At 40.7% G+C, this 12327-nt stretch overlaps 1 protein-coding gene across 1 annotated transcript in view; it reads right to left on the bottom strand.

Annotated features, from left to right (window-relative positions):
- The window catches only part of LOC140204123 (fatty-acid amide hydrolase 2-like), a 77118-nt gene that overhangs the window by 856 nt on the left and 63935 nt on the right, over window positions 1-12327 (bottom strand). The window contains exons 8-10 of the mRNA XM_072270494.1: window positions 10530-10649; window positions 9360-9471; window positions 6344-6535 (exon numbers count right to left, since the gene is read on the bottom strand). Coding sequence (XP_072126595.1) covers window positions 6344-6535; window positions 9360-9471; window positions 10530-10649 — 424 coding nt within the window. The remainder of the gene's footprint in view (window positions 1-6343; window positions 6536-9359; window positions 9472-10529; window positions 10650-12327) is intronic.

Raw genomic sequence — 12327 nt, 5'->3', positions numbered from 1 at the left:
TTGATTTTCTCATGTTTGTAATAAAAGCATGTTAATGTTACCTGCTCTGCTCTTAACGCATCTCCCCCATTTCATGTACATCTGCTCTCACTCCATCCTCCCGCCACTCCACTAGGAATAGGGTTCCCCTGGTCCTCACCTACCACCCCACCAGCCTTCGGGTCCAACATATTATTCTCCGTAACATCCACCACCTCCAACGGGATCCCACCACTAAGCACATCTTTCCCTCCCCCCCTCTCTCTGCATTCCGCAGGGATCGCCCCCTACACAACTCCCTTGTCCATTCGTCCTCCCCATCCCTCCCCACTGATCTCCCTCCTGGCACTTATCCGTGTAAGCGGAACAAGTGCTACACATGCCCTTACACTTCCTCCTTTACCACCATTCAGGGCCCCAAACAGTCCTTCCAGGTGAGGCAACACTTCACCTGTGAGTCGACTGGGGTGATATACTGCGTCCGGTGCTCCCGATGTGGCCTTTTATATATTGGCGAGACCCGACGCAGACTGGGAGACTGCTTTGCTGAACATCTACGCTCTGTCCGCCAGAGAAAGCAGGATCTCCCAGTGGCCACACATTTCAATTCCACATTCCATTCCCATTCTGACATGTCTATCCACGGCCTCCTCTACTGTAAAGATGAAGCCATACTCAGGTTGGAGGAACAACACCTTATATTCCGTCTGGGTAGCCTCCAACCTGATGGCATGAACATCGACTTCTCTAACTTCCACTAGGACCCACCTCCCCCTCGTACCCCACCTGTTACTTATTTTTATGCACACATTCTTTCTCTCACTCTCCTTTTTCTCCCTCTGTCCCTCTGAATATACCTCTTGCCCATCCTCTGGGTCCCGCCCCCCTTGTCTTTCTTCCCGGACCTCCTGTCCCATGATCCTCTCGTATCCCTTTTTGCCAATCACCTATCCAGCTCTTGGCTCCATCCCTCCCCCTCCTGTCTTCTCCTATCATTTTGGATCTCCCCCTCCCCCTCCAACTTTCAAATCCCTTACTCACTCTTCCTTCAGTTAGTCCTGACGAGGGATCTCGGCCTGAAACGTTGACTGCACCTCTTCCTACAGATGCTGCCTGGCCTGCTGCGTTCACCAGCAACTTTGATGTGTGTTGCTTAATGTTACCTGTTGGCTCTTTGTTATTCCTGACATTTAGGTTTTTAAAGTTAACAATATAATTCCACAACATCTGCTTTTCCATAATTCAAGTTACTCTCCACTCTCTTCCCACATGGTTAAAAAAATTAATTAAATGAAACTGCTTCAATAAAAATTGCAAGTCAAGAGAAAAAATGCAAGAAGTTAAACACATAAACTAGAAAGCACCGAAGTGAGTGACTAACACCAAGAATAATCCCAAATTAATTATCAAAAACAGAACTTCAGCAAGTATTCATGATGCAATGAGAAAATGTTCTTGAGAATTTTTGAAGTCACTATTTTACCTCGAAGAAAGACCTGCAGAATCAGATACCATTAACTAGTTCCTGTTAATAAAAGGCTGTATCAAAACTCTGCATTCAGTTGTACTCTTAAAAACATGTAAAATCTAAATTTAAATCTAAATTTAAAAGAAGGTTGAATCAATCCAACCGAGCTAAAATGATTACTAATTTGGTGGCTGTCTTTCTGAAGCATCTCTCAGATATCATCCCTGTGACTGAAAAGAATAAATGAGAAAGTTGTTCAGTATTTTAACTTGAACACAGCAAACTCAAGGAATAAATAACAATGAAGCATACTTTGCTTTTTATGCAAACCTAAAAATAATACTCAAGAAAAAATGCTGCCTACTGCATAAGGAAGAAACTTGGCTGATCGTAACACCATAAGATACAGGAGCAGAATTAGGCCATTTGGCCCGTTGTGTCTGCTCCGCCATTTCATCATGGCTTATCTAATTTTCCTGTTAGCCCCAATCTCCTGCCGCCTTCCCGTATCCCTTCATGTCCTGACCAATCAAGAACCTATCAACCTCTGCCTTAAATATACATAAAGACTTGGCCTCCAAAGCTGCCCATGGCAAAGAATTCCATAGATTTACCTCTCTTTTTCCTCATCTTCATTCTAAAAGAATGCCGCTCCATTCTGAGGCAGATGTAGGTGATCTACATAAGTCCAAAACTGCTAAATAGCCCAATTAATTTCCTTGGTGTATGCCAAAAGCAAGGCATGGAATAGAAACATAGAAAATAGATGCAGGAGTAGACCATTCAGCCCTTCAAGCCTGCACCGCCATTTATTATGATCATGGCTGATCATCAAACTCAGAACCCTGCCCCAGCCTTCCCTCCATACCCCCTGACCCCCAAAGCCACAAGGGCCATATCTAACTCCCTCTTAAATATAGCCAATGAACTGGCCTCAACTGTTTCCTGTGGCAGAGAATTCCACAGATTCACCACTCTCTGTGTGAAGAAGTTTTTCCTAATCTCGGTCCTAAAAGGCTTCCCCTCTATCCTTAAACTGTGGCCCCTCGTTCTGGACTTCCCCAACATCGGGAACAATCTTCTTGCATCTAGCCTGTCCAATCCCTTTAGGATCTTATACGTTTCAATCAGATCCCCCCTCAATCTTCTAAATTCCAACGAGTAGAAGCCCAGTTCATCCAGTCTTTCTTCATATGAAAGTCCTGCCATCCCAGGAATCAATCTGGTGAACCTTCTTTGTACTCCCTCTATGGCAAGGATGTCATTCCTCAGATTAGGGGACCAAAACTGCACACAATACTCCAGGTGTGGTCTCACCAAGGCCTTGTACTACTGCAGTAGTACCTCCCTGCTCCTGTACTCGAATCCTCTCGCTATAAGTGCCAGCATACCATTCGCCTTTTTCACTGCCTGCTGTACCTGCATGCCACTTTCAATGACTGGTGTATAATGACACCCAGGTCTCGTTGCACCTCCCCTTTTCCTAATCGGCCACCATTCAGATAATAATCTGTTTTCCTATTTTTGCCACCAAAGTGGATAACTTCACATTTATCCACATTAAATTGCATCTGCCATGAATTTGCTCGCTCACTCACCCAACCTATCCAAGTCACCCTGCATCCTCTTAGCATCCTCCTCACAGCTAACACTGCCACCCAGCTTCGTGTCATCCGCAAACTTGGAGATGCTGCATTTAATTCCCTCATCCAAGTCATTAATATATATTGTAAACAACTGGGGTCCCAGCACTGAGCCTTGCGGTACCCCACTAGTTACCGCCTGCCATTCTGAAAAGGTCCCGTTTATTCCCACTCTTTGCTTCCTGTCTGCTAACCAATTCTCCACCCACACCAATACCTTACCCCCAATACCATGTGCTTTAAGTTTGCACACTAATCTCCTGTGTGGGATCTTGTCAAAAGCCTTTTGAAAATCCAAATATACCACATCCACTGGTTCTCCCCTATCCACTCTACTAGTTACATCCTCAAAAAATTCTATGAGATTCGTCAGACATGATTTTCCTTTCACAAATCCATGCTGACTTTGTCCGATCATTTCACCACTTTCCAAATGAGCTGTTATCACATCGTTGATAACTGACTCCAGCAGTTTCCCCACCACCGACGTTAGGCTAACCGGTCTATAATTCCCCGGTTTCTCTCTCCCTTCTTTTTTAAAAAGTGGAGTTACATTAGCCACCCTCCAATCCTCAGGAACTAGTCCAGAATCTAACGAGTTTTGAAAAATTATCACTAATGCATCCACTATTTCTTGGGCTACTTCCTTAAGCACTCTAGGATGCAGACCATCTGACCCTGGGGATTTATCTGCCTTCAATCCCTTCAATTTACCTAACACCACTTCCCTACTAACATGTATTTCGCTCAGTTCCTCCATCTCACTGGACCCTCTGTCCCCTACTATTTCTGGAAGATTATTTATGTCCTCCTTAGTGAAGGCAGAACCAAAGTAATTATTCAATTGGTCTGCCATGTCCTTGCTCTCCATAATCAATTCACCTGTTTCTGTCTGCAGGGGACCTACATTTGTCTTTACCAGTCTTTTCCTTTTTACATATCTATAAAAGCTTTTACAGTCAGTTTTTATGTTCCCTGCCAGTTTTCTCTCATAATCTTTTTTCCCCTTCCTAATTAAGCACTTTGTCCTCCTCTGCTGAACTCTGAATTTCTCCCAGTCCTCAGGTGAGCCACTTTCTCTGGCTAATTTGTATGCTTCTTCTTTGGAATTGATACTATCCCTAATTTCTCTTGTCAGCCACAGGTGCACCAGCTTCCTTGATTTATTCTTTTGCAAAACTTGGATGAACAATTGTTGTAGTTCATCCATGCAACCTTTAAATGCTTGCCATTGCATATCCACCGTCAATCCTTTAAGTGTCATTTGCCAGTCTATCTTAGCTAATTCACGTCTCATACCTTCAAAGTTACCCCTCTTTAAGTTCAGAACCTTTGTTTCTGAATTAACTATGTCACTCTCCATCTTAATGAAGAATTCCACCATATTATGGTCACTCTTACCCAAGGGGCCTCTCACGACAAGATTGCTAATTAACCCTTCCTCATTGCTCAAAACCCAGTCCAGAATAGCCTGCTCTCTAGTTGGTTCCTCGACATGTTGGTTCAAAAAACCATCCCGCATACATTCCAAGAAATCCTCTTCCTCAGCACCTTTACCAATTTGGTTCACCCAATCTACATGTAGATTGAAGTCACCCATTATAACTGCTGTTCCTTTATTGCACACATTTCTAATTTCCTGTTTAATACCATCTCCGACCTCACTACTACTGTTAGGTGGCCTGTACACAACTCCCACCAGTGTCTTCTGCCCCTTAGTGTTACGCAGCTCTACCCATATTGATTCCACATCTTCCCGGCTTATGTCCTTCCTTTCTATTGCGTTAATCTCTTCTTTAACCAGCAACGCCACCCCACCTCCCCTTCCTTCATGTCTATCCCTCCTGAATATTGAATATCCCTGAACGTTGAGCTCCCATCCCTGGTCACCCTGGAGCCATGTCTCTGTGATCCCAACTATATCATAATCATGAATAACAATCTGCACTTTCAATTCATTCACCTTATTACGAATGCTCCTTGCATTGACACACAAAGCCTTCAGGCGCTCTTTTACAACTCTCTTAGCCCTTATACAATTATGCTGAAAAGTGGCCCTTTTTAATGCTTGCCCTGGATTTGTCGGCCTGCCACTTTTACTTTTCTCCTTAGTACTTTTTGCTTCTACCCTCACTTTACACCCCCGTCTCTCTGCACTGGTTCCCATCCCCCTGTTGTGAACTAACCTCCTCACACCTAGCCTCTTTAATTTGATTCCTGCCCCCCCCAACCATTCTGGTTTAAAGTCACCTCAGTAGCCCCCGCTAATCTCCCTGCCAGGATATTGGTCCCCCTGGGATTCAAGTGTAACCCATCCTTTTTGTACAGGTCACACCTGCGCCAAAAGAATGATACATATCTAGTGACAGTAAAGGGAACAGTATAAAGGGACAAAACTGTTGGCATGGACTTGATGGGGTGAAGAACCAATTTCTGTGCTTTACAACTCTCTGACTTTATTCTAAAATTTCAAATGAAGCTGTTTACACTTATAATTACAACCAAAAACAAGACAGGTTCTGAAATTATACTTTTTGATGTAACAGTATTCATCAAGCTTGGCAATTAGCTTGCAGACATTACATCACCATTGAGGTGATATCCTCAGTGCAGAGTTGTTGGTGTTTATCTTTTGGAGTGCTCATTTATATAGGTCTCCATTTGATTCCCTTGGTCTTGATTGGCTACCTCTTCGGTTGACCTTTGAACTCTATTGGCTCACGTTTCTTTGGCTCTGAGGGGTCCATGGATGGCTCTATTTCAATATGTTTGTTTACGGAGTTAACCATGCTTCTAAAAATTCTCATGCCTGCTTCATGTTCACCTGCCCAGAACCTCTGCAGTGTCCCAGTTTAAGTGGTGTCCTTCTTGGTCTTCATGTACCAAGATCAGCAAAATTGTCTCCATACTGCCAGTTTGAGGTAGGTCAACTGAAGGGGTAGCCAATCAGGACTGAGGCAAGCAAATGAGGGCCTATATAAGTGGGCGCACTCCGAGAGGAAAACACCAACAAATGCACACTGAGAATGTCACCTCGACTGGTGATGAAGTGTCTGTAAGCTAAGTGCCAAGCATGGTGAGCACTGTAACACAAACGCCTCAACCTGACCTAGCAATATTCATCACCATCCTATAACTTGTACACTTTGGCAAGAAAAACCGCAAAATATACTTTCTTCATCATAAGAAATGGCATTTGTACCATCTTATTTGAGATTTTATGTTTAAAGAAATTCAACTCTCTGTAATTTACCTGTGTATGCGAAGTTAAAAGGCATCAACTTAGGGTGATGGTGTCTGGGTGCAATTTTTGGATGAGATGGGTACAAAAATACACCATCATCTCTTAGAAGATTGCTGAACTCAGCTTCAAGACTTTGGCACATGCTCATCAGATCAACAAAACGATGCTCACTGGAGGCAAAATCCTCCAGAATAGCAAGACCTACAAGAAGAAACCAAACAGAGTTAATTAGGATGCAATCATGTTCTAAAATTCATACAACTTATAGCAGAATTAATGTTTAGAGAGGACATCAATGATATAAAATATGTAATAGGACTGTTATACCCAATTGTGTTGATGGTCTTGAAAGACCTTAAGACCATTGATCCAGGCTTTCCAACACCTCAAACTAAAGTATTCACGTTAACTGCAGTATTTAACAAGAGAATAACTGACAGAGTAAGTGATCTGAAATAAGCAACTAACTGTTGCTGCATAATGTTACACATGACATAACTTGTAGCCTAGTTATTTCTGTTTATGAAAAAAGAAGCTAAGGTGAGATTATCAGTAATTGACATGAATATATTCAAAGCATTTTATCATCCACAGTATTTCTTTCATCACAGATATTGCTAAGCATTTTCTATTACTGATTTCTGTTATTTTTGTATTAACTGGCACATTCTTCTCCATAGAACCATTAAATTGAAGGAGTAAAAGCAGAAATCATAATCCACAGTCTTTAGGAATTTTCTCCAAACTTCTTAGACGAGGATACCGAAACAAACTGAAAATGAATTTTGCAATTGTAAGCCTTGAAAGAATAGTTTCGACAACCATCAAGAGTGTAGTATCAAGAGTGTAAAAGCAGATTTATTGATCAACATGCACAAAATGCTGGAAGAACAACAAGTCAGGCAACATCTATGGAGCAGAATAATCATTTGACATTTTGGGCTGAGATCTTTCATCGAGTGCTTCATAAGGTTTATTGAGAAACCTTAAATCATTGTGTACCAATCAATAATAGTAAAAATGTTAATGCAACAAGATTACAAATGGTATACTGGCCTTCCATTCAAGAGGTTTTGAGTAAAAGACAAAGATGTCTTGCTACAATTCCAAAGGGCTTTTACAAGACCACATCTCACATCTGGACATAAAGGAAATGTAGGGAAGGTTCCTGAGATAGCAGGGCTGTCAGATGTGCGGAGGTTTTCTTGATGGGGGTTTGTACGTATAAGGAATGAGAGGGGATCTCATTGAAGTATGCAAAATTCTAACATTGCTAAAGAAGCTGACTGTGGGGAAGAAATGAGTGATTATTCTCTCAGGATGTGGGGCAATACAATTAGATCTGAGATGAAGTGAAATATTTTCACTCAAGGGCTGGTGAACCTATCCACAGAGGGTTGTAGAAGCCAACCCACTGATCTCAATGTTGTTGTCTACATCTGGAGTCATAGGAGATGAGCAAGGTCACATATGAACACTTCTTTGTCTGTATTTATCATGAAGAAGCTCATGGAGGCTAAGGAATTCAGCCTAGAGGACAGCAATATTCTGAAACAGATTTTATGAAGAGGCAGTGTTGATAGTATTGAAGCGCATAAAGATGGATAATTCCCTAACCAAGTGTATTCTACAACATTGTGGGAAGAAACAGGGCTGGAAACCTGGCAGAGGTATTTGTATTTTCCTTAATCATGGGTGAGGTATCAGAAGATTCCAAGGTGGCTAAAGTTATACTTTTATTTAAGAAAGCTTGCAAGAAAAAAACCAGGGAATGACTACTGGTTAGGCTAACATCAGTGATGGGTAAGTTACCAGAGGGGATTCTGTGAGATAGAATCTACCTGAATATTGAAAGGAAAGGACTGATTAAAGACAGTCAATATGTCTTTGTGCGTGGGGAATGGTGTGTCACAGATTTGATTGAGATCTTTGAAAAGGTGACCAAGAAGACTGATGACAAAAGGGTAGTAGATATTGTCTTTGTGAACTTTAGCATGGTGTTTTTGCTAAGTGCTACATAGTGAATTGGTCTGGAAGGTAAGACCCTTGGTGAACTAGCCAAAAGAATAGTAAAATGTTTTGTGGAAGCAGCCAGAGGGTTATTTTTCAGATTGGGGGCCTATGATGAGTGGTGTGCCACATGGATTAGTGCCAATTCCTCCATGATTTACCATATCATTATCATCTTGTGCTGTGCCATATGATGTGGGTGACCATGGTCTTCCATCCATCATGACCATGATTGTTCTTGGCTAGCTTTTCCACAGAAATGGTTTGCTATTGCCTTCTTCTGGCCAGTGTCCTTTCAAGACTCTCTAAGTCCTCTCTTCAGGACCTCCTTGCTTTTCCTTCCTATGTCATTGGTCCTAATATGTACCAAAACATCTGGCTGTTCTCCCTCCCTTTCGAAAATGCTGTGGATGCGATCTGAGACATCGTTGACTCTGGCACCTGGGAGACAACATACCACCTGGGTGTCCCGTTCACATCCACAAAATCTCCCATCTGTTCCTCTGATTATTGAGTCCTTTATTTCTACCGCTCCCCTCTTCTCCCTCTTTCCCTTCTACACCACGGTTCATGATATGCTTTTGGATTTTATTTCATCTTTTTTTATTTTATTTTACTTTCAGTTACTTTCATTTAGACTAAGGACCTAATTCATCACAAGTATCCATTCCAGATTAGTATTCACAGTTCTGGAGATCAGATGTGTCTCTTACTTACTGAATAACATCAGTTTTTCATATTATGTTTTTATCCAAGTTGGTTTCTGTTGGTATGTGTGCATAAATATCTCTTTTCTTTATGAAAATATTATTAAATTAATATTTTCATGAGCCCAGTTGCCCTGCCTGTGCACTTTTAAAGTGCTAGACACCACATTGATTACCCTTAGATCTGATAAAATACCTGTCCAAGCAATTACATTTATTTTCAGCATTCAGTTGAAGTGCAGCACAAATGGATTTCAATTTAACAGTCACATCACAAATGATTTTCATTCTGCTGAGATGAACTGTACCTATAGCAGGAATTGTGTGTGAGGACTGTCCCAGAATTTTCTTCACAAGTTCCCTCACCGGTTTAAATTTCTTCCCACAATCTTCCAACAATTCTTTGAAGGGATGATATTCCTGTTAAAATAGATTTATACTCTAATCAAAAATGAATATTTTTCAGTGTAGAGTTTTCCTTTTCTTACTGATCTAAGCCTGAGACTATGGAATATAGACTGGGAGTTTTTTTAACCATCATCTTCGTGTCAATCCTTTGCATAATTTTATCTATACATTAGCTGTATCATTCTTAATTGGTATAAATTCAGCTCCAAAAACCAAATATGGCAAATAATGGAAACCTGAAACAGCAACACAAATTGCTAGTCAGACAGCATTGGTGAAAATAGAAAACCAGGATCAATATTTGAGGTCAATGAAAGTTCATCAATGTGAGATATTACCTGTTTTTCTCTTTCTATGATGTTGCATGACCAGGGTTAAATTCATGGTTATTAAAACATATTTATTTCCATGGTTTCTGAAAGAGTCACCAGGATCCTGAAGAAATACTGGTTTAATACCATCCACGAACCCGTAAGGAGGCACAAATCCCAGTTTATACGGGTCAAAGGTAAGCTGGGATTTAGGAAGGCATTTACAGGATTCCCTGTGAATGCAGAGCAGCGTATATTAGCCAGATGGGGTGCACAGGGCAGCATAGGAGGTGTATCCATTTGGGTTACGCAGAGAAATTGCAGTAGCAAAACACTGCATACACAAAGGCCATGGGATTGACTTCAACGGCACAAAACTACTGTGCCGTGGCAATGGTTTTTGGGACCACCTGGTGAAGGAAGCCATTGAAGTAAGATGAGAGAATAAGAATTTTAACAAAGAGTAAGGTCTTGTTTAAGTAAGAACTGGAATACAAGGTGGAACAGCAGAAACCTGATTGGTTGGGGACTAACCTATCAGGAGGAACGGATGACGAGAGGAGTATATATACCATCAGCATGCCTAGCCATCATCCCTGATGGAAATGGCGGAGTTTGTCATCGAAACATCGGTTAAAATTGACACCTGTACCCGCCTGGAAACCCGAGTAATGTGTTCATGTTACTAAATGAAAACAGAAAATGTTTTAAATTTGTTTTGTGTCATATCCAGAAGAGGAACATCCTATGCAACTATACCTCGGCATCAAACTCAGGAGAGAACATCATTGCTGACCATATCTCAAAAGCATACTTCATTTTGTGAATATGAACCTGTTGCACCTCAACACCAAATTGAACTTCGAGGTATTCAATTAACTGAAAAAAAACAAAATTGACATTACATATGGAATTGATTTATTTTATCATATTTATGATAATAAATAGAGCAGCAAAGAAAAATGTATTTTAGCTGACAGCATGCCAGTTAAACTACTACAGTATAAGATTATAATTTTATTTTCTTGGATTATCTTCAACATCAACCCGAGAAATGCAGTTAGAAAGAAAATTCCTATCTCAGGTGGGCTGTTTCCACACATTAAAATCAATGGATGATAGATGGCAAAAGCTATTTATAAAACTTCATTGGATAAAGAGAATTATGCCAATGGACTTATTCTCCAATACATGAAATGGGTCACAGAAGATCCAATAAAAAGACAATCTAAAATCTTAAAATATAGTAGTTAGTACAGATTTTAAAAATGAGAGTTGATCAACTTTATTTAAATCTTTGGTGAAGAAAAAAACAAGATAAAAATAAAGGGAACATAATGTTATTTTGGTTTCCAAATGCTTTCAATAAAGATACTACAAGTAGGCTCACAACACAAGGTATCAGGATACAAGCTCAGAACACGAATACAAAACAGAAAAGAGCAGGTATAAAATAGTTACTTAGTTTGGAACAATACGAGAATCATTAAATACTTTAAAAAAATTTTGGAACATTTCAGCAAGTGGAAACCAAATTTTAAAATTTGCAGATTTAAACAAGTGGTGGTGGTGGTGTTTCTGCTGGGACTGATGGAGTTGATAGGGTGGGAGGTAAGGGGAAATGGTTGTTAACCTTACTGTCTTAATCTGTTTTCAGGTTCCAGATGTCCTTTGTGTTGGTTCACTCAATACCTGCCATTGATCTAATCTGACAACCATGCCTTTCAGAACTCAACTAGTTCTGACTGTAGTGTGTGTCTCCAGGCCACACTTGGTGATGAATATTAATAGTTCTTCACTCACCTTACATTCTTTGTCACTGTTACTTAAGTGCTTCTTCCAAATATTATTCAACATGGAGAGTGTCAAAATGGAAAAAGAAAAAATGCAGCATCCCCACTTTGAGAATCTACATATGAGTCCTCTCAAAGTAAGTCAGGAGCATTACAAATGATATTGATGACACGACCCACCCAGTCAGGCATTCCTATCCAATCTGTGGAAGAATCTGCTGTTCCCATATTGGTTTCATCAGTTACTTCAGAATACATGGAGCTGCAATAGAAGCAAGTCAACCTCTTATCTTAGCTCTGCTTAAGAACTAAGACAGTCACAATGGCACTGACTGAAAATCTCCAAAAGTCAGAGAATCATAAGGCTAAAATCTGGAAACAAATTCTTCAGACCAACTTGTCCATGCTGACCAGCATGCCTTCTGAGCTAGTTCCATATGCCTTCACGAAGCTCATATCCTTCCAAACCTTTCCTATCCATGAAACTGTCCACAGCTCTACATTGCAATTGTACATAGCTCTACCAATTGCTCTGGCAGCTCATTCCTTATTCTACCATCCTCAGGTCCCATTTAAATCCTTCTCTCACTTAAACCTATGCCTTTTAGTTTTAGACTGGTCAAGAAGAATGCACACAATATGCTGGGCAATGTCTTACCCACATACGATATAACTGTTCAAATTATGTCCCAGCTGCTTCTTCACCATCTTGTCTACCTGCATTTCCACTTTCAAGGAATTATGTACTTAGAGCCAAAGGTCGC

This window comes from Mobula birostris, chromosome 10 (assembly GCF_030028105.1).
Source record: "Mobula birostris isolate sMobBir1 chromosome 10, sMobBir1.hap1, whole genome shotgun sequence".
NCBI lineage: Eukaryota > Metazoa > Chordata > Chondrichthyes > Myliobatiformes > Myliobatidae > Mobula > Mobula birostris.
Note: the sequence above shows the minus strand (reverse complement) of the source record. Positions and strands in the feature narration are given on the sequence as shown.